The sequence below is a fragment of the Lepisma saccharinum genome, chromosome 13 (genome assembly GCF_977018435.1).
Source record: "Lepisma saccharinum chromosome 13, izLepSacc3.1, whole genome shotgun sequence".
NCBI lineage: Eukaryota > Metazoa > Arthropoda > Insecta > Zygentoma > Lepismatidae > Lepisma > Lepisma saccharinum.
Window position 1 is genome coordinate 50245367 of NC_139241.1, and position 27117 is coordinate 50272483.

At 39.4% G+C, this 27117-nt stretch overlaps 2 protein-coding genes across 3 annotated transcripts in view; one reads left to right on the plus strand and one right to left on the minus strand.

Annotated features, from left to right (window-relative positions):
• Positions 1-3900, plus strand: part of SkpA (S-phase kinase associated protein 1 SKP1-related A) — a 132914-nt gene extending 129014 nt beyond the window's left edge. For both annotated transcript variants that reach the window (XM_083134157.1, XM_083134156.1), the window contains one exon: positions 3262-3900. In XM_083134157.1, coding sequence (XP_082990283.1) covers positions 3262-3438 — 177 coding nt within the window. In that variant the 3' untranslated portion in view covers positions 3439-3900. The remainder of the gene's footprint in view (positions 1-3261) is intronic.
• Positions 3901-13070: 9170 nt separating this feature from the next.
• Positions 13071-21716, minus strand: LOC145996956 (uncharacterized). The gene is made up of 2 exons (XM_083133547.1): positions 21516-21716; positions 13071-13410 (listed from the first exon to the last, which is right to left on the minus strand). Exons 1-2 carry the CDS (start codon positions 21689-21691, stop codon positions 13176-13178), a joined length of 411 nt encoding a protein of 136 aa, XP_082989673.1. The 5' UTR covers positions 21692-21716; the 3' UTR covers positions 13071-13175.
• Positions 21717-27117: the final 5401 nt, after the last annotated feature.

The following is a 27117-nucleotide window of genomic DNA, read 5'->3' on the forward strand; positions in this document are numbered from 1 at the left end:
ATTCTTACTTGAAAATTTAAAACAAAGAGCCCTTCAGGGAAAATTAAAAGTGCAAGGTTGTAAAAGGACCTACACAAGACAAACAATATATACTGCTGGACAAAAAAAACCGGACACTTGCATTTTTTGTGATAACGCATAAATTCTGATTCGAAGGCTAAGTAAATGTTGCAGAAATTATTGGAAATAAGAAATCCTGAATATATTCAACAGAAAGCAAATTAAAATTTATTGTTAATAAGTTAAATTAGAACATAAACGAAAGTTACAGAAAACTACCAAAAAAAATCTTAGCAATATTTTTTTTTTTTAATATTGTTAACTGGTACTGGTGGGGTCTAATAGCGGGTGTTACCTCCCCTGCCATCAATTACAGCTTGTAACCGCCGTGGCATACTTCGAATAAGGTTGGCAATCACTTCTTGGTCCAATTGCTCCCATTCTTCTTGAATAGCACGTCTTAGCTCTTCAATTGTTTCTGGAACTATTGCACGGTTTCTGATATGTCGTTTCAGTTGATCCCAGACGTGCTCTATCGGATTTAAGTCCGGACTTTGTGGTGGCCATTCTAATCACGTAATCGCAACTTCGTCCAAGTACTCCGTGACAATATTCGCAACGTGAGGACGCACATTGTCATGCATAAAAACAAAGTCCGGGCCTATGAATGGTGCATATGGTACTACATGATCTGCCACACATTCTGTAATATACCTGCAAGCTGCCATTGCCTCATTATCTACAAGAACCAACTCTGTACGTCCTTGTAAAGAGATACCTCCCCAGACCATGACACCACCACCTCCAAAGGGTGTTATTTCAACGAAACAACATTGTGCATAACGCTCATTAGGTCTTCTATACACATGTTCAAGCCCGTCTGATGAACGTAGGTTGAATTCTGACTCATCAGAGAATAAAACCTTTTCCCACTGCTCCACATTCCAATGCAAGTGTTTTGTAGAAAATTCCAGTCTTCGCTTCCGGTGACGTGCTAACAACCTGGGACCTGCAGCCGGCCTCCGAGATGATAAACCACTTTCATTCAGTCTTCTACGAACTGTTCGTGAAGAAACCACAGTTCTATGAACATTTCTCAAATGCTGTGCCACAATATTTGAAGTCGTACGACGGTCTCTTAAGACTATGATACGCATTAAACGATCTTCCCGTGCTGTTGTGCATCGTTTCTGACCAGAACCCGGTCTTCTACCATAGGAACCGGTTGCGTCATACCGTCTGAGACCTTCATGGATAGTACTTCGTGCTATATTTAGCACCCTAGCAATATAGTGTACACTACGACCATCATCGCGAAGAGCTACTGCTTTTACACTACCTCTTCACGTCTCATTTTCAAGCTAGCAGCAAACTTACAATACACTTGCAAGAAAAATACCAGCAATGACAATGTCAATAATTTATGTTACTATGGTTACTATGAACCAAAATTCATGCCTCTCTAGACATTAAACAAAATAACATCAACAGGAATTGAAAATCAATAAATTAAAACAAAATTGCATGAAATTAATTTTGAGCCTACTAAGTGTTCCAAATAAGTAAATACGAGTAAATAAATAAATAAATAGATAAATAATAAACGGAAAACTGTGGAAAATGTTCAATAATGAATGTTCAATTGTTCAATACTTAACTGAGAGCGTAATTCATAAGTAATTGCAATTCAGATGTCAAATATTAAGGTGTCCGGTTTTTTTTGTCCAGCAGTATATTATAAGTAAGAATGTACTAAAAGTTTCCTCACAGACAGTGGAAGAGACCAGCTCTTCTGAAAAACCTCGTTCATTCTGCACATTGTGTCATAATATTGAAGGGATTAATCATGCTCTGTAGCAACAGAAAATCCCCCAAAGTGCATCATTTAGAACAGGTGGGTTCCAACTTTCGATGCATAGTTCGAATAAAATTTTGACAATATGTGAAGTCAATTTCATGAAACCAAGCATGTACAATTGCTTCCATGAGTTTGTGTATTGACTTGTAGGTCTGTATACCTCGCCTTTGGCACATGAACACCTACAAGGTGTATATATGGTATTCATGTATGGAGAGTTGGCTGGCTACCAAAGTCTTTTAATATTCATATCACAAAACCAGTAATTCATCAGCTGTGCACCGTGACAGGTGACATTATCATCTAAAAAATAATGTAATTCAAATTTTAAGCAGAAAAGTGATCTTGTACAGTTTGTAGAACTTAGGTTCAGGATTTGCAGATATTCCTCAGTGTTAACAGTACTTGCACAGATATTCATCTTGCCAATGCCTTTCACAGAAAAGCACATGCACATCATAACACTGACAAGAACTTTAAGTCTGAAATGCAAGAACTTTGAAGTTCTTCTCCTTTCCACATCCACAATTTCATTGAACTGTCATTCCCCATCAATTTGAATCGTTTCTCGTCAAAAAATATCATGTGTTCCCAGTCTTTACCATTCCATAAACCGTAACATCTGACAAAGTCATGTCTAGCTTTCTTACGTGCTTCAGTTTGTCTGGGAATTTTATGTGAAACCTTTTTAGAAACACCCTGTTCCTTCAGTTGGGACATTACACTAGTATGAGTAAGGATATTTTCTACCTTGTTTAGAAGTCTAATTGAAATTTAGTGTAAACTTATTCATTCCTCTGTTCTTCATCTTATGATCGACTTGAGGAGACTTTCTCTTTCTTCCATAGTAACTTCTCGGTGATATTTTTCAGGCAACGGCTAGCTGTGTGGAATTATGCTCATGAAGTTGTCCAACACATCATGAGCTCCACTAGTAACAAAGCTTAATTCAAACCCCCGCGTCAATTGATTACAAAGCACTCTAGCGGAAATTCCGATCATTAGACAAATGCTTCAATCAATCGATTTTAAGTTGTGCAGCAAAGATGAAGAGATGTGAATCCAAAACATTTTAACATTCGTAATAAGAATGCAGGGATGCTAATTTTTCTTTACTTGGTCTGGAAAATGTTGACTCTTGGTCTAAAAAAGTCAGAGAATTTTGTTTTTACGAAATTGTATACACCCTGACTAACACTTTTTCTTTTTAGTACATATAAATCCATTGTGTGTGTCCTGGTCGAGCCTGCATTTTTCACTGAATACTTTCTACGTAGTATAAATCCATTCCCTGTTGATGACTTAATGTTACTTTTCGAAAATCTCTGGAGGTGGAGGGGCAATCACCTCCACTCACCCCTTAATCCTCCCATGCTTGACTTGCATCTTCCTTTCTCTTCCAGGCAGCCAACTATCTGGATATCAAGGGTCTCCTGGATGTAACCTGCAAAACGGTGGCAAACATGATCAAGGGGAAGACGCCTGAGGAGATCAGGAAAACCTTCAACATCAAGAATGATTTCACCCCAAGCGAGGAAGAGCAGGTGCGCAAGGAGAATGAGTGGTGTGAAGAGAAGTAAGACACTTTTACCCTTCAACGAATGAGAAATTTTGGTTTAAAAAAAAACTTGTTTCAAAATCAGAAACTTTTTATGTAAGCAAGTGTACATTTATTTTGATTTTTTTTGTACTTTTGTGAATCACTTAAGCGTTAACATCACGTCTAGATCAAAGACTATCGACAAAATAGTTAAGTGTCTCAACCAACATCTTTTTTCCTGAGTGTTGTGGATGTTTTCAATATATATTGTACATAATAACCTCTCAAAATGTATACATCCTTGTATTTCTGAGTGTGGTTTCATTTAGCAAGTTACGGACTGTCATATACTTGTGGAACTTCTTTTGAAGTTAATTTTCATTTTATTTCCTCATACAATTGTACATTTAATCAGTTTTACTCCTAAATTAACTCATGATACCTAAATAAACCTCCATGAGTGTAGTTTTTCAGTTACTCAAATAAAACCTTTCTAAAACCACATGTGTGTGTTTTCAGTTTTCGTTAAAAAAAATTAAGACTGGATTTTGTTAAGAATAACTCTTACGATGCATCTGGACCTTTTTCTGTGCATCAGAAAATACTTTTTCTAAAAGATTTTACTATGATGTTCCATATTCTGAACAAAATGTTTAGAATTTATTTTAGAGGATTCAAGTGATCCTTCATATGGTTTACTTTTGCTGTTGTCTAGTTGTCTGTGTAGTTTTGTGATGCTATTTACATGTTTTCTACAAGGGACATATCATAATTTATAATTTCGAATGCCAAGCATCCCATGGTTGACCATTGCAGGCTTGTCATGGCAGTCACAGGTAGCTTGTACAGCAGTCAGCTCAAGAGAAGATCCCCAAACTAGGGGAGGTGGGGTAAAGGGAAGGACCGGTCCATTTGCCGATTTTAGGGGTAGCAGAAAGCCTTCCAGGGTCCATCACACAGAGCATGTGTCTGCGGCAACAGGTTTCTGCAGGAGTGGCACCAGGGGGATGCGAAGAGATCCTTGCACACCCCTTAATTTTCTTCAGGACCCCTATCCAAAACCTATATTCTACCAAGAACATTAACTCTTACAGTGTTATATTATATCACGTTGTTGTCATATTGAGGGCCAAATGTTAAGTACTGAAGTGAGACTGCTTTATTATTTACAACAGGCAAGCATTGATTTGGCATTCATTTTCGTGTACTGTCGGCAGTGTATAAAGATCAGCGACCCTTGTCTTTATTTCTTCAGAATTGTTTCTTCTTGTGTTTCAAGTAGTTTTTATATATACTCTATGTGATCAAAAGTATCCGGACACACTGCGATACGTGTGTTTATCATAGAGGGCGACATAGTACTGCCATCTACTGCATGGAACACATAGTCAACGAACTCAGTAGTCTGCAGACAGTGTGAGGCAGCAGTATGGAATGGTCCGAGGAACTCGCAGGCTTTCAGCGTGGTCAGTTGGTTGGGTGCCACTTGTGTAGGAAGTCTGTGTGTGAGATTTCCACCCTCCTAAACATCCCTCTGTCCACTGTTTCCGATGTTATAGTGAAGGGATGTGTACAACCCAAAAGCATGCAGGGCAACCTCCCATATTGACCTCCAGAGACCATCGAGTGTTGAAGAGGGTCGTACAGCTTTATCGTCAATCATCCATCGCCACCATCACACAGGAATTCCGAATTGCATCAGCACAAGCACCATTACTGTTTGGGGCAAGGTGCGGCACCTTGGTTTCCATGGCCGAGCAGCTGCCCATAAGTCAAACATCACACAGACAAATGCCAAACGCCACCACGTGTGGTGCAAGGAGGGTCGAAACTGGACCATAGAACAGTGGAAAACTGTTGTGTGGAGTGATGAATCACAGTACACAATGTGGCGATCCGATGGTAGTGTGTGGGTGTGGTGAATGCCTGGTGAACGACATCTACCAGCCTGTATAGTGCCGACAGTGAAATTCGGAGGTGGTGGGGTTACAGTGTGGTCATGTTTCTCCTGGAGGGGGCTTGGCCTCTTGTTGCTTTACATGGCAATGTCACGGCACAAGCTTACGTTGACATTTTAACAGCTTTCATGCTGCCTACCGTCGAAGACAAGTTCGTGGATGACCATTGTGTCTTTCAACATGACCGAGCACCCGTCCATACTGCAGGGCTTGTGGGGGAGTGGTTTGACGACAACAACGTCCCACTAATGGACTGGCCTGCGCAGAGTCCTGATATGAATCCCATAGAACATCTCTGGGATGTTTTGGGATGCAGACTTCGTGCTAGACCACACCGATTCACATCAATACCTCTTCTCATTTTGGCGCTCTGTGAGGAATGGGCTGCCATTTCTCAGGAAACCTTCCGGCACCTGATTAAAAGTATGCCTGTGAGAGTGAATGCTGTCATCAAGGCTAAGGGTGGGCCACCACTGTATTGACTGCCAGTGTTCCCGATGGAGGGTTGCCCAAACTTGTACTTTATTTTCAGGTGGGTGTCCGGATACTTCTGATCACATAGAGTATATATAAATGCGTGTAGCTCAGTGTCAGTTGCATCTTTTCCTTTGCACTCTTGATGCACGGTTTTGTTGTCCACCTACTTGTTCTTCCTCTTTTCTTCAAGTCGCATTGGAATAAAAATTTCAGTTTCTTTCAAGTATCATCAGTTCTCGGGAGGTTATTTAACGCGAGTTGTATTGTGGCTGTAGTTTCCTTGTTAAGTTGTTCAATTTGTTCTAGAAATATACCATTTCAAACTTTTTCGAAAACAGACTGTTACGAAGAGGCCAAAAATTCATGAAGAAATGTAGTTTATTGTTGGGGACAGTGTGGCCCAAGGGATTTTAACTAAGGAGTTGCTGTGCACTCAGCATTTTGTCTTGACACCACAGCATCTGGGCAGACGGAAGGTAGGCTATGTATTATGTAAAACAAACGCATATGAAAAGAGGGGTAACAAAGCAACGGAACATTTTCAGAAAAGTGAAGCAGTCCAAAAGAAGTGGATTGATAATTACATGACTATATAATTTTGTATTTATTGTGTTATTTTCTTTTTCAAATTTCAAAACTTTAGGTTGCATAGTAGCGACTTCTTCCTTTTACCCAACACACACAAACTGAACGCTCAGCAGTATTTGACATTTGATTAATATCTGAATTTTGTACCTCAATAAGTTGTGCCTTGTAATCAAAGGATCCCGGATGCGATACCTGGAGGAGGCACATAGTTGTTTGAAACCCACTTTAAACTGTAGGTCCAGTTCTGATTAGCCTGTGTGTGCATAAAGTGGACTCAAAACAATGGATGTCAATCTAAATGTGTACATTTCAGTCACTGTCATTTGTGTTAATTATCATAAGAGCATTCAAACAAGGATTTTTTTAGAGAGCAACACTATTGGGGGGGGGGTATTCCTCAACCCTCTCCGTGGAAAAATGCCTTACTTGCCACTCCATGGAAAAAAAACCTGTCGTCCATATTTGTCATTGGCCTCTATGTTGTCTTCAAATTTCTAAACGATGTTGTGCTAAGATCAGGCACAAATGAGGCAAGTCGTTAATATTCTGGAGTTTCATTAGCATATTATGAAGATGCGTACTAAAAGTTGATTGATATTTGATTTAGGGACTGAAATATGCATTCATATTTCCTTTATTTTTAATGTCATCCCACCCCCTCAGCACCCCTAGATGATTAATCCTGGTGCCGCCGCTGGGTTTCTGCATTTTTTCTTGTGGTCAGTTGTAATCACAAACTCAAATTAGCGGACTAGAATTGATGTGCTTGTAGCTGGAGTTGCGCATCTTCGTTTTAGTGTCCAGAATACTTTTGTATTGCTTATCCTGTACATTATTTAGACTATTTCAATTTCAAAAAATGGTATACAGGAACGATTTTAGGGTTACCAGATAACAAACTTTTAAAAAAAAAGAGGGCATTTTTAGATTGCAAAAAGTTTTTAACTTTTGACGAAGATGCAGCACTTCGAACACACGTTTTGTACTTACTGGTGTTTCGGTGAGCTTATAGATCTCACACCCCTGTAAAATAATTTTACACCATTTCCGTATAACTAATAATAGGCCTCATCCCGGCCGGTTCAAATCCGGGAACTTTTCTAACGCTGGAAGCGGCCCCGGTGCCCACCCAGCGTCGAATAACATGGGTACCTGGGGGAAACCCTGGGGGGTAAAGGTGGTCAGGGGCATGATGCTGATCACATCACCCCCACTCATGACTGAATCAAGAAAGTGTGGGGCGTTACCCCCACACCCCCTATACGCCTTCATGGCATGCTGCTATGCACAGGGGAACACTTTACCTTCTATAGGCAAATGCCTGAATATTCTAATATTTATTCAGTATGCCCTTTATATTGTACGGTTGTGAAACTTGGTGTCTTACTTTAAAATAATAACATAAATTGACATTCTGCCTCAGAGTTGTTTCTTCCAGGCCTACAGTCAGGAAACTGTTTTTGTAAGTCGTCACTAAAACACATTTGTGTTCGAAAGGTTCAGATCGCTGATTGACAGAACTATATTTCTCCATACCATGTAACAAAGAGTACAGCAGTTAAAAATTACTCTTAATTTCTGAATTCTGATGAGATACTCAAATCAAAGAAAGCCATGGCATATCCCATATTCTTACCTATTGTTAGAAACTTGCTGCTCACAAGGAGCTGTGGTGTATGTCATAAATACTTTGAAATCAAAACCTCAGTTACAACAGAAGACACACAGATGTTCAACAATTTTTCTTTGTTGGAAGAAAAGTTTCATGGCTTTGTGCTTGCAACTGAGTGTGTTGTATTTCCTTATTTTGAAATTGAAGACTGAAACAATGTTAGCAATTATTTACAAATAACATTTTGTTACTAATCTTGAAGTTAGGCAGTTGTCTATACCCTAAAAAAAGAGTATATTTCCAAATTTTCCTATAAACCTGCCTGGACCATTTTTAGGACCTTAAATGACTTGCATTACTGCACAGGTTACTGCGAGCCCACATATTTTTCTCACTCAGGGTGCACTCCCCCAACCCTAACCTGAGCAGTCAGCTGTACCTTGATCTATCACCTGATATCAGCACTGGACAGAAGCAGGCCAATACATGTGAGCAATGACATATTTTCTGCACTGCAGTCAGTGTGTGCGCAGACAACATGGAAGGACAGCTCTGGACAACGTGCTTCTTTTGCAAAGAGTGTGCGAGTACTGTAAACAATTGCAGATGATAAGGGGAGTATGGTGTGTGTGTGGGAGTACCAGGAACCCCATCTTGTCAATGGCAGTGGTATCCAGATGCACGTGTTGTCACAAAGGCACACCTTTCACCCATTCCCGTGGCCACATCTTTGGAATGGTGCAACACAACCTGCGGAGAGTGGCCACGTATGCTGTGCTTAATGGAGATGAGGATGATGCCGTCAGTGTCCCAAGAGATTGTGGTCATGTGCTTGTAAGCTGAGGATGCTGTCCGGAATTTCTGGTGCTTCTATTGCATTGATTGGACTTTCGTCTCCAGCTCATGGTATTGGAGACATTTCCAAGATGGGGTTCCAGGTGCTGTCACACCCACCATCTCCCCTATCGGCTGTGATTTTCTACGGTACTCACACCCTCTTTCCAAAAGAACCTCCTTGTCCTGCACTGTCCTTGCAGATCGCGTTCCATGTTGTCCGACAGTGGTGAAGGGAATGCACCGGTGCTCACGTTGATTAGCTTCTGTCCAGTGCTGATATCAGGTGATAGACTAAGGTACTAACTACCTGTGACTGCCATGGCAAGCACAATGGTCAACCATGGAATGCAGGGCATTCGAAATTGTAAATCATTATGATACGCCCCTCGTAGTAGAGATATCTAGACATCAACAAAATAGATCTGCGGGAATGCTCTAGAACAGTGTTTCTCATCCATCGCCTGCAGACTGGGACATGAAATATTCTCCTGAAATGTGTTATTGTTATTTGCGCAGAGTTTTTCATTAACAAATGCATCAATACACAATTTGCATATGTAAATATTTGGCATGTCAATGTGATAAGGTTTCTGTCAACAAATTAACGTCCTACTGCCACTTCCCCTGGTCAGATGCCAGAGTTGGTAAGCTACGATGCGTAAATATTTTTTCCTAAATTTATTTCTCCAACCAACGTCATTAAAATCAAATTAATAATGTAGTTATCAGTTTTTAGAGTATGATAAGATAGTCATCGATTTTCCAATTAGTATGAATTGAAATTTTTTGGTGTTCAAAAATGAAACATCCCAATGAAAATTATCACTTACCAAATAAATTTAGTGGCATTGGCCTGAGAAAGCTACAAGATTTCATTTGATCCGACTAATTTAAACCTAATTTGATATTTGTCAACAAGTCTAGGCATAATCGAACTATCACTTTTTTATTATATATTCGTTAACATTTAATGTCAAGTGTACATATTAATTAATATAAAGTTTTAAAAATATTACGAGTGAAATGCTTAGCATCAAATTTGAAAATAGGAATGTACCAGGCTGTGATCTCAGAGGTTGAGAGCCAGTGCTCCAGAGGAATTCTAAACATCCGTTTAGAATTTAGATCATCATGGAAAGCAAAGGTCCAGGCACACCCTAAATGTGAGAAGCTAGGGTTACATTTTGTATCTTGATTATTTAATGGCACTTTTTTCTTCTTTTAGGGTAATATGAATGACAAAGAACATCTGACTACCATGTGAGAAACTTGTTATATTCCCAGGTTGGGTGATTTTAGGTGTGATTTTTCCAGCCACGTCCTTGCATGTACTGGCTCTGTGGTTTACCCAGCCTCTAACAAATTAAAAGGGAAGGTAAAAAAAAGTAAAGTGCTCCCCTGTGCTTAGCACCACGTATAGGGGGTGCGGGGGTAACGCCCCACACTTTCTTGATCCGGCCATGAGTGGGGGTGATGTGATCAGCACCACAGCCCTGACTGCCTTTACCCCCAGGGTTCCCCCAGGTACCCATCTTATTCGATGCTGGGTGGGCACCGGGCCCCCTTCCAACGTTAGAAAACTTCCCAGATTTGAACTGTCCGGGTATCGAACCCGGGACCTTTAGTATGGTAGTCAGATACATTACCGACTGAGCCACCGCGGCCATTAATAGGAAAGGGGGGTATAAATGTAGCCAGAGCATGGTGCTGATTACATCACTCGATATTATTTTCAATGTGTGGGGTCCTACCCCCCCCCCCCCCCCCCCAGCCATATACTTTTCTAGTAGGGGAATGATGATTGGCTGAAAAGAGATGAAAAACAAATATAATGGAATGATTGCTCATGCTCTAGCTGTTGCTCAAATTTCGGAAACTTCAGAGGTGAGAGCGCTCAATGTGCCCAGCCCATGAAGTAACTCATGCTTCATTTCTGTTAATTCTGATTGATATTAGTGTAGCAATAAAAGCTAGGCTGTATTGTAAGCTGCACATGGAAGGTAATCAAAATTATACCCCGGGAGGAGCAAAATTCTGATGGGCATTTCTTTAAACCTGGGTCACACCAGAATAAAGTAAAGAAAAAATTGCTTGTTTCCATTTTTGCTCGAAATTTACTATTTTAAGGGCCTGGGATAAATGTAATGACAAACATTCTCTTTTGAATCCCTGTATATCATGTTATGTTTGTTCTTTTAAAGGAAATATGCATGTCTTTCCTTTACAAATTGTGTTTTCTTTTGTTTTTGTTTTATATATGGAGAAGGCTACTGCTTATTTCCATCTCTATCCCACCAATTTTGGAGGTTTGCATTACAATTCCACATATTTTATGATTCACATACAATTAACATGTTTTATTGGAAGTTTATATTACAGCTAGAAATAAATTAAAAGTGACACTTAAAAATAATCACCTGTTAATCAATTTGTCATTCCTTGCCATTCGTAGGACTAGTGTTTGTCTTAAAAGAGATTGCTTGACTGCAGAAACTCATTTCCTTCACCTCCTGGTGAACAGTTATGATTGACAATGTCTGGTGATTTTGGCAAAACCGTCTGTCATTGTACAGTCACAGACACTTCTGGGTTTCAAACAATTCCATTGAAAGTCAATGTATTCACTACAACCCAGAAGTATTTGTGACTACATGACCTACATTGTAGCTGCTGCACTCGTAGTCGACCTTGGCAATTTAAACTATTTGGCTTAGCCTGTCCCATGTTTATTTAACGTTGACCTTTGTAGCAGAAACCACATGACATTGTTGCCATCTATTGTCAATCCTTAGTTTGGGATAAACCATGTGACAGAAAAACTAATCAAGAATGCACAAAAGTATATGCAACACACTAACAACTACAATGAAAATCGTGGGACGTGAACTTTTTTTAAGATAGCAAAAAGTGAGGATTACACTGCAAAGTGGAACAACGTGTGTAAATGCTGCTGCTCTTGACTTCCATTTGCCCCCCTTCCTCTTCCCCCTGCTACATCTTAGTTCCTGATAGGCCTAGGAACTATCAACCCATTGCTAGTGCAGGATGAGCTTCATTAGCTTAGCATTGCTGCTTGCAATTGCAAAGATCTGAATAGGGTTCAACATACAATGTCATTACTGTTCTCTTTCAGTTAGATGTGAGTATTTGGTCATTCGGTGAAATATATCCATACGACTCTGTCCGATGATTTGAAGTTGAGATGTGTCAGTGTAAAGTTTATTTCAAGGTATGGAGAGTGGTTGTTGCATCATCATGCTAACGAACTGAACCACACATCACTTGTTGTATAGAAATTCTTTGCCAAAAAAAGCATTCTTCTCATCACCCAACCACCATACTCTCCAGATCTTGCTCTGAGTGCCTTTTGGCTCTTCCCTATTCTGAAAATGGGCCTCAAGGGGATACGTTTCATGAGCATAGAGAACATCAAATCGAATCAGGCTGCTGAACTGTGGAATAATTTGAAAGAAGCCTTCTGCTGGTGCTTCTAACAATGGCCGGATCAATGAAGCAAGAGTGTGTGTGGATGCATGTTGCCATATGTGCTACCATTACAGAGCTACAACACAATTCCTGGAACTTTTTGACTTCCCCTTGTGCAAAAATTTTATAAAAATTGGGGATGGGACATTAATCATGACTTATCGGTATCGTCGGCCGATATAGGCATATCAGTTTGTTAAATTACCGATCCGATATATCTATAAATATCATGTAATTCAGTACAATATTCTCCCATTTTGTTATAATTTTGATGGATAGAAACATACAATCTCCATGTCCTACTTTTCATAAAAGTAAATCTCTAGATATGCAGCTTGATTTGTATTGCAGTCCTCTGCTAACCCACATTTATTAAGGAGATGAATGAACCATTTAAATTGTTCAAGGACAATTTGGAATTTTACATCAGAGCAGTATAATATTGGTACTTTATCGGTATTGGCCAAAATTTCATATCCCTAGTTAAAATTCACACTTACATGAGTATCATTAGCAGGGGGTCCAGGCCCCCCTTCCGCCAATAATGTAGAATAACATATTGTGTATAGGTGAAGAAAGCATGTTGTCTTGGCTTCTTCTTTACTTAGATGGTCAGAATGTTAGTAACATTCGTTATGCTATATCACACAAATGAATTTAACTGCACTTTGAATGCAACTACATTTACAGAATAAAATCAGCAAAGTTTGATATTTGAAATGATGTAATTTCACAAACACTATATACACAAAAACCTAAATTGGATGTTGCACTTATATCTTCTTCCACACTACATGGTAGCGTCAATTTTTTTCAGAATTAATAGAAAGCTCCTTTACCATATGTTCTATACCTCAGCATCCAAGAAATCAACCAGTTTTTGATGTCCCATGAGCTGCAGCTAGTGGTGCAATGTCTGGTTCGAGGGTTGGGGAATGAAACACCAATGCACATCCCCACTGCCAGAGACGCCCACACAAGGAGCAGGGCCAACAACAGGAACGCAATGATGGGTAGTATGTGCTTGTAGAGCCACAGTATCCAACCGGTGGACCTAACAAATACGAAATAAAACAATTAAATTGCGGAAATATATATTTAAATGTTCACATTCTACATGGTCCAGCAACTAAACTTGACAGTTTTTAATTACAAATAAAAACAAAACTCTTTCATGCAACAAAGTCAATTTAATACATGTACAAAATATGAAAGCATTATAGGAAAATAACACGAGAAGGAGTTTCTTGACAAGACAGTTCATTTTTTGAATGACTTCTCAAAACAGAAATCTGAACTCGTTCGATGTTAGGATTTCAAACTTTACGATGTCCACCAGCATAGACATTTGGAAGTCCCCCCCCCCACTAAATTTGTGCCAAATGAACAAACTGTTTCAGATTTATCAACTAGTTTGAAATCTCATGCCCATAACAAGTTATTTTGACAAATGAAGAAGCAATTTCATGAGAGAGAAGTTTGAATAATGCTCAGCCAATTGCAGGCATCAAATCCGTACATACCATGAAAGCTATTGCAGTTAGAGGTTTATATATATATATATATATAAATGTGTGTGTGTGTATATTAGGGATGGGCCGATATGGAATTTTGGCCGATACCGATAACCGATATTCTACCGATCCGATATAAAATTAGAAATGGTCCTTGAAGAACCTGAAAGGTTCATTGACCTCTTTAATATATGTGTGCTTCAAGGTGACTGCAGTGCAAAAGGAGTTGCATATTTAGAAAGTGGGGCACGGAGATTATCCATAAAAATTACAACAAAATGGCAGAATTTTGCACTAAATTATCATATATTTATCGATATATCGGATCGGTAAAATAATCGGTAATTTTACCGGTACACCGATATGCCAATATCGGCCGATACCGATAGAGTACCAATTAATCGGTCCCATCCCTAATATATATATATATATACACACACACACCCATATACCCTTGGGAATGCTATAACTCGTGAATTAGAAATTCATGTGGATGTGAGTGCATGGTTAACTGGGTTATAGCTAGATATGACAACGAAAACTATCCCAGTGAAGTTACAAGAAAGGTTGGTGATGAATATAAGATATCCGTAATGGTGATGATTGGAGATACAAACCACTTGAAGTGGCATTTGAAGGCTGATAAGTTATTGTACCCAACCAGGGAAATTGTGAAAGATAAAAAAAGGCTGCCTTTGCTAGTAAATTCCTTCAAGATCTTACGTTTTGAAGTGTGATGCACGTGACACAAAAACTATTTGCACTGGTGTTTCAGTGGCTTCTATGAAATTGTAATATTTACATTTCCAGTACTTTATGCTGTATATTGAAAATATATTTTAGTTTGAAAATGTTTTTTTCTAAAAAAAAACCTTGCTCCACAGGAAAAAGTTAATATTTTGCTTGATGCATGGGACAAGGCTGCAGGGTACTTTAAAAATGCTGGTTTTGCAGTTTATAAAAACACTAATTCCTTTATTTCGATATTCAATATGCAGCTAAGTAATCTTATATTTAGTAAATAAAAATAATTCAAATATGCTAATTATTTATATCTATAAAAATGTATCCGTACCTGAGGAAAAGTGTCAGAGTTTTTCAATTGTAAAATGACATTCAACTTCACAGATTTTTTTTTTTTTTTAATATTTTCTAAATGTTTGCCTCTTATTTGTTTTTCATGATGGTTTAGACCAGCCGTTCCCAAACTTTTTCACTTCACGGCACCCTTAGTGTTTCAAGATTTCTCCACGGTGCCCAACGTAGGTCTATTTAACACTTAACAATACTCAGTTATTGTGGGTTGGTTGCTCACGTATTTGAAATTCAGAAACATTTTGTATGTAGAAAGTACTAAATAAGCACATATTTGGAATAAGTGTTGTTTCAGTGAAAATATTGGAACATTTTGCAGCACCCCTGTAAACCAGCCATTGCACCCCAGGGTGCCATGGTGCACACTTTGGGAACCACTGGTTTAGACTATACTTTACCTAAATACCATGAATAAAAATTATTATTGCAACTTTGTTATTTGGTATCCTGGTTTAACTTTTCAGAGAATTGCCCATTCACATGTCTCTTAAAACTGCAGGAAAGGAAAGGACACGGATAGCAATATGCACTCAGTTCAACTGCTTGAAGGCAACTGCAGTAGGTTGCTTTGTCTGCCTGTAGCTCTGCAGTCACGTAATGGCAATGTTTGCAGGCAAGCATTGAGGTCATGGTTGTCATGGCAACAAGTAACCTAACACCTTTTTGTGCATGGATGTTACTTCTCCAGCTAGAGCTCTGCACTTGAGGATGGATCGGTGCTGCAGAAGCTGTTGTCAAGGGCGCATGCAGTGTAGCAGACTACAAGCCACAAATATGTTTCTTTTAATACTAATAATATCGGTGCTCGAAGTGAGAGGATGGCATTCCCCAGCTAGCAAAACTTTTCCAAAGCATCCCCCAATTGTCTCATTGTTACTGTGTTAAACCATTGGAGCATCCCTCAGCTAACCCCCAAGGCTAGACGAAACATCCCTCCAGTAAACATTTTCCATTTCAAGCCCTGACTAATATACGTGATAAGGATAATTTAATAAAACATTTTGTGCATTAATATATGGTATCCCACTTCATTCATATAATAACTGTATTCAACTTTTAATCAGCTTTTCTCTTTCTAAAAAAAAACAATTGGAAAACCCTAAGAATACAGCAAAACCACGATTTAACATTTTGCTGCATTATATGCTTTTCATGGTGCCAATACAGAAAGATGTTATGAAAATTTCCCGGATTTTACATATTCCAACATTTTAAATTCTCTTGTCTTGGTCCCTTACAAAACGTAAAAGTAAGTTTCACTGTATATATATATTTTAAAACTTCTGCAGCTTGTTCATACAAACTGGGTAGACAATTATTTTGATTTGTATAAATGTTGTGTATATTCCCAGCTTTTTGTAGGTCATATCCATGGACTTCCATTGTTTTTTGGTTGGAGGGGGAGCAAGGTATTATTTCATCCCAAAATCAGTGCAGCCTTCTAAATAAGCACTACTTCTGGTTGAAGTTATCCCATTCCCCTGTAGACTTGTACAGGCATGGACACCTCTGGGTTGTAGCAATCCCATTGACAGCATTTGGGGCTGTTACAATCCAGATGTGTCTGTGACTACCTGTCTTGCTTGTAATTATCATTCCCTTATAGTTAACACGTCCTGCAGTCTTAAGGTGCAAGTTTTGGGCTTCAGCTACAGGATGTGCACAGGTTCGAGTATCCTGGGGGAAGCATAACAACTTTTCTCCTAAGATTTCCCACCATCGTGAGCAAATTGGGGAGCTATGAATGAGTAGCGTAACCCAGTCATGGGAAACTACAACAACGACTGGGGGTACTTCGTGCTGACCACACGAGGCCCCGTAACCGGTTGGATGATCACCATCATCTCATATCATCGCTCATCCTCAGTTTCACGATTAGACAAAAGTAGCAGAAACTCAAAGTAAAATAAACAAAAATCAATTTAGTAATATAAAGCTCATAATATTTCTTTAGCGCTTTGCAGAACCCTTGATAGGGCATTGTGAACCTGTGGGTGTTCACAGACCTCAGGTTAGGAACCCGTGTTCTAGAGTATGCGTTTCTCTTCAAGCTGCCCGTTACTTCTTCAATTGTCCTCGCGACGCTGGGTCAACGCCGAATATTACGATCCCACTTTGAATCGAACCGTGGACCGCTTGCACCAAAGGTGAGAACGCTAACTATTTGGCTACACAGGAGCCCCGGAAACTGTACTACTAGTCTTGAAAAACTAAGCAATGCTCTGTAATATCAACTTTTGAATCTCTGTTATGTTCTATATGTGATCAACTGTATTGTTACAGCCAACCTCGCGGCTGAGTGGTTAGCACAGCATGCTACGATGCCAAGGGTCTCGGGTTCGAATCATGGTGTGGACATGAGTGTTCTCCGTGGGTGTCCTCTAATCAATTTCGCCACATATCATCCTCATTGTCGCGATTAGCCAACAAGGGGAAGAAGGGCGACGCTAAATAACAAAAATCATATTTATTGTTATAACCGAAGTCACAGGCCAAGAACGCCAATGATCAGTAGTGCATCAAGTCCCATCGCCGCAGTTATTCTTGATAGGGCATAACCCCTCAATTGTATTTGCTGAGATGCATGGCCGTAGGCAGAAAAAAAATCGGGGGGCGGGGTCACTCATAATTGTTCCCATGTGTGTCTCATGAAACTTGAATAATAGAAATAATAACAATAATAATAATTAAAATTTCATAATAATAAACTAATTTATTACAAATATTATTATTATTATTATAATTATTGCTGTCCATAGGTGCCAACTCCATGGGGCTTGGGGGGCTCGAGCCCCCTCTCCCCCAATGTTAAGGATGTGAAGTGAGAGCCCCCCAATAATGTATAATTTTGCTTCTCTTGTAAAGTTTACTCTGAATTGTGCCACATGAACTTAACTTTAAATACACATTTGAAATGTTCTAGACCATCAACTTTTTTTTTGGGGGGGGGCTGATTCTGCCAAACCTCACAAGTTCTAAATTCCAAAAGAGAATTATAAGTCGATATACACTGACTTGTGTTAAACAATGACATGAATTTATAGGACTACAAAACGTAACAGCCGTATAGAAAGAATGCATCTCAGCTGTGAACAGTTGCACAACAAACTTTGAGCAAACGCGAGAATTCTTTCGCCAAGATTTGGATGCCGATAGGCTCTCCTTACATCTGTTTATGCTTGTGATATCGCCAAACAGAAGAAAGTGGTTCTAACTAGCATGCGTAACATAAGGAAGTTTCTTTTGGAAGACAGCACCCTCCAGGAGCTTCTGCTTGAAGTTGCCAAATTCATGATGCCCGTTCGCACTGTGCCAGTGATGACAGCCACAGCCACATATTTGAGATCCACAATGGGGCAGAAGATACTAAGCAGCTTAGTGGTACTCCACATACATCAAACTGTGCTTGATAATTTGGACCTGAGACCGCTCGTTAATGAGTTCATAAAAAATAACTCAGTGCGTAGAGCAATTCTTGCTTTGTTTTGAAATCATGTTCATATGATTTTGTTGTGTGTGTGACTTTATATTTTAGTGTACATGCTCTGTGTTTTTTTATTACTGTAAAAATACATTTAAAAAGTAAAAAATTTTAGCAAGAACAAAAAAGTAAAATTATTTTCTTGCGATTTGTGTTAGCATTTATGTAAATAATTAAAAGGGAAGGAGTGAGTCATTCATTCATTTTTGTGATCACAGCCCCCCCCCCCCCAATAATTTTGACAAGTCGGCGCTGCTGTTGCTGTCCTTATATCCTTGAGGATACTTTTCTAATCTATCCATCAGCAGTGTGAATATGCAGCTCAACTGTTGTTATTATTATTTGTTTTGTACATTTCATGCAGTGTGTACTGAAATGCACAGTTATTATATTTTGTTATTAAATTTCAGATAGCTTCAGGAAAAAGCTTTAAAAGTAAGAGAAATTTTAGTCATAAAGTTTATGTTCTTGACCATTCACAAAACTTAATTTTTGGAATTTTGAAAACTCTGGAACCAGTTATTCTTTGGATTAGATGGTAAAACATAACCTGTTGCCTGTCTTGTAACCTCAATTATTCGATCTAACGCCGCTTTTCTTTGGTTATTCTGTTGGAATACTAACTACCTGGACTCTATTTCCGTTATTAACAATAAAATTAACAAACGTTCTGCTATTTTGTAACTTGCAATAAACGATGTCAACTCGGGAAAAGGGGGTTCTATGGACCAGCTCGATCCCACCTTCCGACGCTCATAATATGCTTACCAAACAGCATTATATAAAACCACTATGCATTATACAAGTATGTGCTTTATAGGACCGCGTATAGGTTAAATATATGTACTATATCGAGCGCTGGGTGAAGGATAGTGAATGTTACGTGTTACGAAGCTGGAGATCCTAGATTTGAACTCTTATCAAGGTGGTTTAAACCAATATCGAACAGGGAATTAAAAAGTTGGAGCGGGAATTTTGGTATAAAAAAGCATTCAAATGCTAACCAAGGCAAATTTATTTGTATAAAAAAATATACACTAAAAACGTAACGAATCTTCGTCTGAAGAAGACCCTGTTAGAGGGTGGAAACATTACGTTTTTAGTTCATATTTTTTTATAAAATACATTTGCCTTGGTCAGCATTTGAATGTTTTATTAACATGGAAACAAGGCTTAACAGTGTTACCATCACCATTGGGAATTTTGGGACAATTACGAAGGAATTTTCAGTCTGATCCAGGAACAGTAATGGAAAGAGGACAGCAGAAGTGAAAATGAAGGGGTTGTAGGTGAACTGCAAGAATTAAACCCGTTTCCCTCAAATTTCAGAAGTCAAGATGTTTGAAAATTCTAGCTCGATCATTTCAGCATTGTCTCCCTGTTGTATTTTTGTGAAACTGCGAATAAATTTTTGAAAATGTGTTACAAATTTTGGTTTCTGAACTTCCATTAATCCGACATGCCAGAAGTTTCGGGGGGGGGGGGTTCAACCCTAAAAAAAACTCTAAATACGGCCATGCTGAGATGGGACAACACCAGTGTTCGAAGAAGGGGAGGGAGGCAGGGGAAGCTATTCCACAGTTGAAATTTTCATATAGCACCCCGCGCCCCACCGCTTCTATTACCTCCATGTTGATCCATACACATACGCATCCCTCTTCCTGTCCCCAAACTCGACCAAACATCCCCCAGCCAGCAATGTCCACTTCGACATAACCTAGAGATCGAATCTGGGAACCGCACACCAAGAGTGAGAGCGCTGACGACAGTGGAGTGCCCAAGCTGGGGTTGGTGGAGGTCATAACCCCCCCCCCTTTTGGTCCAGGATTCCTAAAAAAGAAAGTCAAAGGCTGGAAAAATGGCAAAATGAGGACCAATTACTAAAAAATGTATACATAACCCCTCCCTTTCGAAAATTCTGGGTACGCCACTGGCTGACGACCCTTAGAAATATGTGTGATTCTTTTCGGGAGAGGCTCAGCCTTCGATAAAAATCTGTGAGGAAAAATTGTACTGAAATAATTCTTTCCAATACTACTTTTGGCAGAATGTTATCGAAAACATAAACAGAGTCGAACATTTACGCTTTTTACAGTGTTGTTTGCAGAATGCGTGCCAATAATGTAACTCTGCACCAGCTTAGATGCAAATAAATTCCTTAAAACACTTAGGATATGAGAGAAAGAATAATGAAAATAGTCATGGATAATTTGCCGATCAATACTTGTGTATTTAACTGTACGATGCAAAAGAAAAAACATAATCTGTATTCATGGACAACTCGTTGAGCAATACTTGTGCATCCCACTGTACGTTGTACATTGACGAAAGTGTGATTTTAAAATGCTGGAAATACAGTGGCGTACTGAATGCAGATTTACTCGTCTCCCTTGTAACTTCATCTTCAATTGAAAAAGTGAGAATAACAGTTCAATTTATTTTCAACAATTTTACTTCAAATTCACGCTATATTTGAAGTAATACAAGAAGGACCTAGGGAAATTGTCCCTCTCCTCCTTATAATTCGCCAGGTTTAGCGAATTCTCGCTAAAGTTTTCAACTATGTAGCACAGATATTTTCGAGTCCCCCTAGACATGCCTTGTATATGCTTCACTCTGGTGCCGAATGTAAGAAGTATTTCCGCTTGCATAAGTGATCGCACATCGAAGTGAACATCTTCGGGGTATAGTGGCCAATAGCCCCTTATCTGTCAGTTCTATGCAACACGCACAACAATTGTGTTCAACGCCCTCCGTGGAACACCATGGGAGTCAGTGTTACCAACTATCTAAAAAAGTTATCAGACGTGAAAGAAGTCTTGTTAGAGTAAGTTGTGTGTATATACTCGTACATCAATCATAGTATTTTTTCGAATAAATATACGTATGTGTGTGTGCATTTAATATGTACGTAATTTAAGACATTTATGCATGAGTGTTCATGTGCTCATGCGGACATTATCAGGCGACGCGCTTGTGGAAGTACCTAAATCTCATTGCGAAAAAAGTCGTACTTTTAAAATGTTAAATACCAAAAGAATCGTCTCTCTTGACCAAGTTGAACCATACCTACTCCAGGAGCACTTCCCTCGACACTTCATGCGACGGACTTCCCTGTCCAGTTCCTCCCCTCTGGCCAGAAAATGAATAATTTGTTGCCTCAAGAGATCGATTATCATGTGCCTGGGCAGTCGTGCACAGGGAGACACGGCTTGTTCCTCCTCCATTCTATGCTTATCATCCATACTCTGAATTGCTATTTTGCGCCAAATCCATCATTGCCTAGCGACAATATCTACGAGCACAAGAATGTACATTTTTTCTCCAGTGTTGCCAACTGTGAAAACTGAACTATCACCAATACAGAGTACGGGAAGACACGGTCAGAAAGGTGCAAGTAGCAGACTAGATATGTGGAAAATATCGCTTCTCCGCTCACTTTTTCTGATGCACTTCCGATCTAGTACTAAATGCCTGTGTTTAATCGCACAGAGTGGGCGTGTACGTACATCCGTACTATCCAAACATGATTGACTATAAATAAAAGGTATTCCTTTGTTCATAAAACCATAATATAAAATAGGTAGTTGATTACTCATAAACACAAACCCAAATCATATTGTGAATATACGAGAATACATACGAGAAGGTGAGTTACATGTTCTGTTTCTGATCTATATACCAGGGGTTTTCAAACGTTCAGCTCTCGTGGTTCTCTTCCGCTGTAAAATCTGCATGCCCCTCCCTCAATAATATCAGATAAATACATATGATGTGACCTCGAAAGATCAACACAAAATCTCTTCATGTGTTTATTTACTGTTGGTACCAGAGGCGCAAGCACGAATTTTTGTCTTGGGGGGGCAAGTACGAGGGTAAACGTACCAGTAATGATAATGATAATAATAATAAAATAATAATAGTGGCATAATTATTATTATTAGTACTAGTAGTAGTAGTAGTAATATTACGAAATACGTTATTATCCTCGTAAATTATGCAAGAAGGTGGTAGATAAAATGTTCAATTTTACATTAACTAATGGAAAACGAGCAGACAAACTGTATTTTTGAAAGGCAGAAAATGCATTCCTTGTAAATATGACATGTATAACTTTCACAGTGGCGGCGATTAGGGGGGCGAGGGGGACAGTTCCCCCCACACTTTTCGCCATTTTTCCCCCTGCGCTATGCTAAACCTTATCTACAAAAGGAAATATACTGTCTTTGCCCCCTCCAGTTTTGGCACCTTGCTCCCCCCGGTTTTGGAACCAAATCGCCGCCACTGAACTTTCATGAGCAACATGTTTTTCACATATGCATCATGTTAACATATTCAAAGTTTCTTTAATACATATATACGTATAACATCTTATTGTTTAAATATATTGGAGGGAGACTGGCAGTTGGGATATAGGGCTGTCGAGCCACGGATTATTATATTATTTTTTTTAAAGATATTACATAATCAATTCATCCACCTCATAATAAACAAACAGCAAAAATGATATAAATTATCTCTGAAATGAGCACTCTCCTTTTCAACAATTGTTCATGCATTTAAGACAAGAAAGAGAAGCCTTAGTTCCCTGTTTGGTAATTTACAATGCATTACAGAAAAGAATTACGATGCGAGCGAAGCGAGCAAGATAACTTTTAGATCCAAATTTTTGGAAACTGAAAACAATATCGATTTAATGGTGCGCAAATAATTTCACGGGTCGTCTCGTCATGGCATTCTCTCTTTTGCAACTTTTTCAGTTATATAGATCCACCAAGACATTTGAAACCCTGGTGTGGGAGCAGTGGCGCTAATGTCGCTAGGCTAAGTCACGGGGAAGCCTGTAGTTCGCATATTTTCTGAGGTTTCGGAAAGCTCTTTCGGCGCCCAGAGCCGACTCCTGCCGCATGCTAGCTACTACGGCACTGAACTTGATGACACTAAGGCCCGATTGTATAAAACAGTTGATCCTCGATTAGCCAGTAAAATTGATCCGCAGTCACGCTCAACTCTGATTTTGTGTTGTATAAAAGTTGAACTGAGATTCAGTCCCTGCGATCTGCGATCAAAGTTGATCCGCGATTTTTCTCCGATCAGCAGACATTGACCGTAGTTCAGCTGTTGTAACATGGCTGTACTAACGAATATTTGCTTGTAAAATGTGTTGCAAGTGAACGTATGCGGCGAGACGGGAGAATCAATTCCTAAAATACTGTTTCCATAATAATAAAGAAGAAGCATGCACAACGAGGTGAACAATGATAAATATTTCTTTCATTTTTCCTTCTTTCCATATATCGTGCGTCATTGTTATTTACTGTTTGAAATACCATGTACTTTTTTTTCTTGAAATTTGCCTTAAATGACTGCAAGAGGATATTGTAACATTGTTTAATTGCACGATCAGAGAAACGTAACTTGAGAAATATCGAGTGTTGATACAAACCGAAAATAGACCCGCTTACATTTTCTTGTTGATATGATATCATTGTAAAACTTGCGTTGAAATGAAGAGGGAGTATAAAAATATTACCATTTCGCTTTACTGCATCCAGCGAAGTGTTAGCCTATTGCAATTCAATGTTGTCCACAGAATGGAACGGATCATGTAACTTTGGTTGTAATGTATATATCTACTGCTTTATGAACCGAGCACGTTGCATTTTAGTTGGTAAAGCTTTCTCTCCTCCCGATATATAAATGACACATATTTTATTTCGAATATTATTTGTTTTGTGCATAATTTACATCCGAGAGGACAAGCGCCACTGTTGTTTCAATATTTCTTCCCATTCGGGACAACGCAAACACATTTTACATTTCACAACTATTCAAGTGCAAGGAAAATTCCGTATATTACTTACAGGAACTAATGGTCCACCTGTAACATGTTGTTGTGTAATCACAAAAAAATATAATAAACATCTCCTTACATGAACAATAGCTCCAAATCCGAGTATAAGAAAGTTGTTATATCTCTTTTTTAGAATTAAAGAGAAATACATCTTTTTTTTTTAAAAAAAAAAAATCTATTTATGCAAGCATATTTTCTCCGCTTTGCAACCGAGAACCGATAGTTGCTTTCGTTGTCAAGGACAAATCATCCACGTGGAACGTGCACAAGTAATAAATGGCCGTTTAATATCTAATTTACGTGATGTTACTAAATTTGCAACATGTTCGAATATTTACTACATCCAGCACCTCAGATTTATTTTTTTATTCAAATATTAAATACACGCATTTTCCGAAAGAGACTTTAAAATGTTTGCTGTTCAGTGTTGGACAATTGGCAACATCACAGGCACACTAGTGACATGTCTGGATTTGCCACGTTGCCAAACGTATTTCTTTGACCCAAGATCAGGATTTAATCTAAGATCGACAAATCGACAGTTAGCTTTATACAACATGATAGAAGCTTGAACTTAGTTCACTACCGGATCGTAGGTCAAATCTGATCTCCAGTTAGTGATGTTTATACAACCGGCCCTAAGAATAGCAGGTATTGCGACCCCCGCAGGTGCCCTTGGTCGTCAATGTTTGCCCCCTAGAACTGATTTCCGTAAGGTTGGGGGGGGGCAATGGTTCCCCGCCCCCTGTGATTGCACCACTGGTTGGTACACATAGAAGTAATGAAAATATAATGTGTGTGATTAATGCATGTGGTGTACATTTTTTTAATGTTTATCAGCTGGTGTCAGTTCATTCAGCAATACGACATTCATGAGCTAAAATGGATAAATACAGACAGTAAGATAAGCTGGATACAGGCTTACAGCAACGTTTAGATTTCTTCGTTTAATTGTAGACCTGTTTCTTGTAACAACATGCTCAATGTAGGAAAGCAATCGCCAATGCTTTCATCTCTAATCTTTCTCTTACAAAGCAGCAACTTACTTTTGAAGGCTGACCACCTTGTCTGATAGGTGCAGGATATTCAGAATATTCAGTTTGTGGAAAATATCAGAAGGACATGCCAATTTCTGTTCAAAGGCGCTATCAATGAAGTTTTCAGCATTGGACTGGGTTTCTTCCACTAGAAGGTACAGTACGAGTGCAGTAGTTCCTGTCCATAGGCGCCGACTCCATGGGGCTTGGGGGGGCTCGAGCCCCCCCCAATGTTATCGATGTGGGGGCAGAGCCCCCCTAATAATTTGCTTAAGAGGATCTAATGTATTACTTTGCTTCTCTTGTAAAGTTTACTCTGAATTGTGCCACATGAATTTAACTTTAAATACACATTTCAACTTTGGGGGCGAGCTATGACCAGAGACAGCAAAACACATGAGGGAGGTTATCTAAGTGTCTCCATCAGATTTCGATGAAACGTGGCAGGTGCATACATGTGCCCAATGAAAGAAATACGCGTTTTTTTGTTTCGGCTAAAAAAACAGGTTTAGGGGGCAACCCCCCCTCAAATGTCAAGATGAGGACAAATTGAAGTGGGATCTGTGTCCTCCTCGATTCCCATGAATCTTGACAGGTGTATAGAGGGGCCCAAATGAAGAAATACGGTTTTTTTTTCGGCTAGAAAATGGTTTTAGGGGGCAAACCCCCACTCAAATATCAAGATGAGGACAAACTGAAGTGGGGATCTGACCCTTGTGTCCCCCTCCGATTTCCATGAAACTTGGCAGGTGTATAGAGGGACCCAAAGGAAGAAACACGTGTTTTTGCTTGAGCTAAAAAGCGGGTTTAGGGGGCAAAACCCCCCTCAAATGTCAAGAAGAGAACAAATTGAAGTGGGGATCTGACCCCTGTGTCCCCCTCAGATTTCCATGAAACTTGGCAGGTGTATAGAGGGGTCCAAAGGAAGAAATACGTTTTGTTTCGGCTAACCACGCTCCGTTACCCTGCTCTGGCCCGTCTATTGTTATGCCCATGCCTATCCGGGAACAACGGTGTCTATGAATTCAGCATCTCTCTACAATTGCACTGCGTTTGGTACCGACAATCCTACATTTCTGTGCTGTGTGTGTTCCAATTATATGTGCGTGTTCTCCCTATGCCAAATTTACGTGGTTTCGGGGTCAGATCGCAACTTAAATTTTTCCTCATCTTGACATTTGCCCCCTAAAACAGTTTTTGAGCTGAAACAAAAAAACACGTATTTCTTCCTTTGGGTCCCTCTATACACCTGCCAAGTTTCATGGAAGTTGGAGGGGGAGACAGGGGTCAGATCCCCACTTCAATTTGTGCTCATCTTGACATTTGAGGGGGGGGGGTTGCCACCTCAAACAGTTTTTTAGCCCAAAACATGATTGATTGATTGATTGATTTAGTTTATTTTACTTCGCGTTTGGTGCCTCTTGGCTAATTTGCGAAGATGGGGATGAGTGATGATATGATGAAATTGATGAATGGACATTCACAAACAACCAAACCCGACCGGGATTCGAACCCGGGACCCTTGGCGTCGCAGCGCGATGTGCTAACCACTCGGCCACAGGGTCGGGCTTTAGCCCAAAACAAAAAGAACACGTATTTCTTCCTTTGGCCCCCTCTATACACCTGCGAAGTTTCATGGAAATCGGAGGGGGACACCTAGATAACCTCCCTTGTAAGTATATATGAGTATTGTTAACATCAGGGCCGGATTAAGGTGGGTGCTATCGATGCTGCAGCATTAGGCCCATTCCTTAAATAGGGTCAGATGAAAACAGACGAG

Bases quoted from the DNA above. Each gene is read 5' to 3' on its own strand.
- LOC145996956 (XM_083133547.1), bottom strand. From the start codon at position 21,691: ATGGATGATAAGCATAGAATGGAGGAGGAACAAGCCGTGTCTCCCTGT. The intron at 13,411-21,515 runs GTATGGTTCAAC...CGTATTTGTTAG, and splicing joins GGGAAGTGCTCCTGGAGTAG to GTCCACCGGTTGGATACTGT.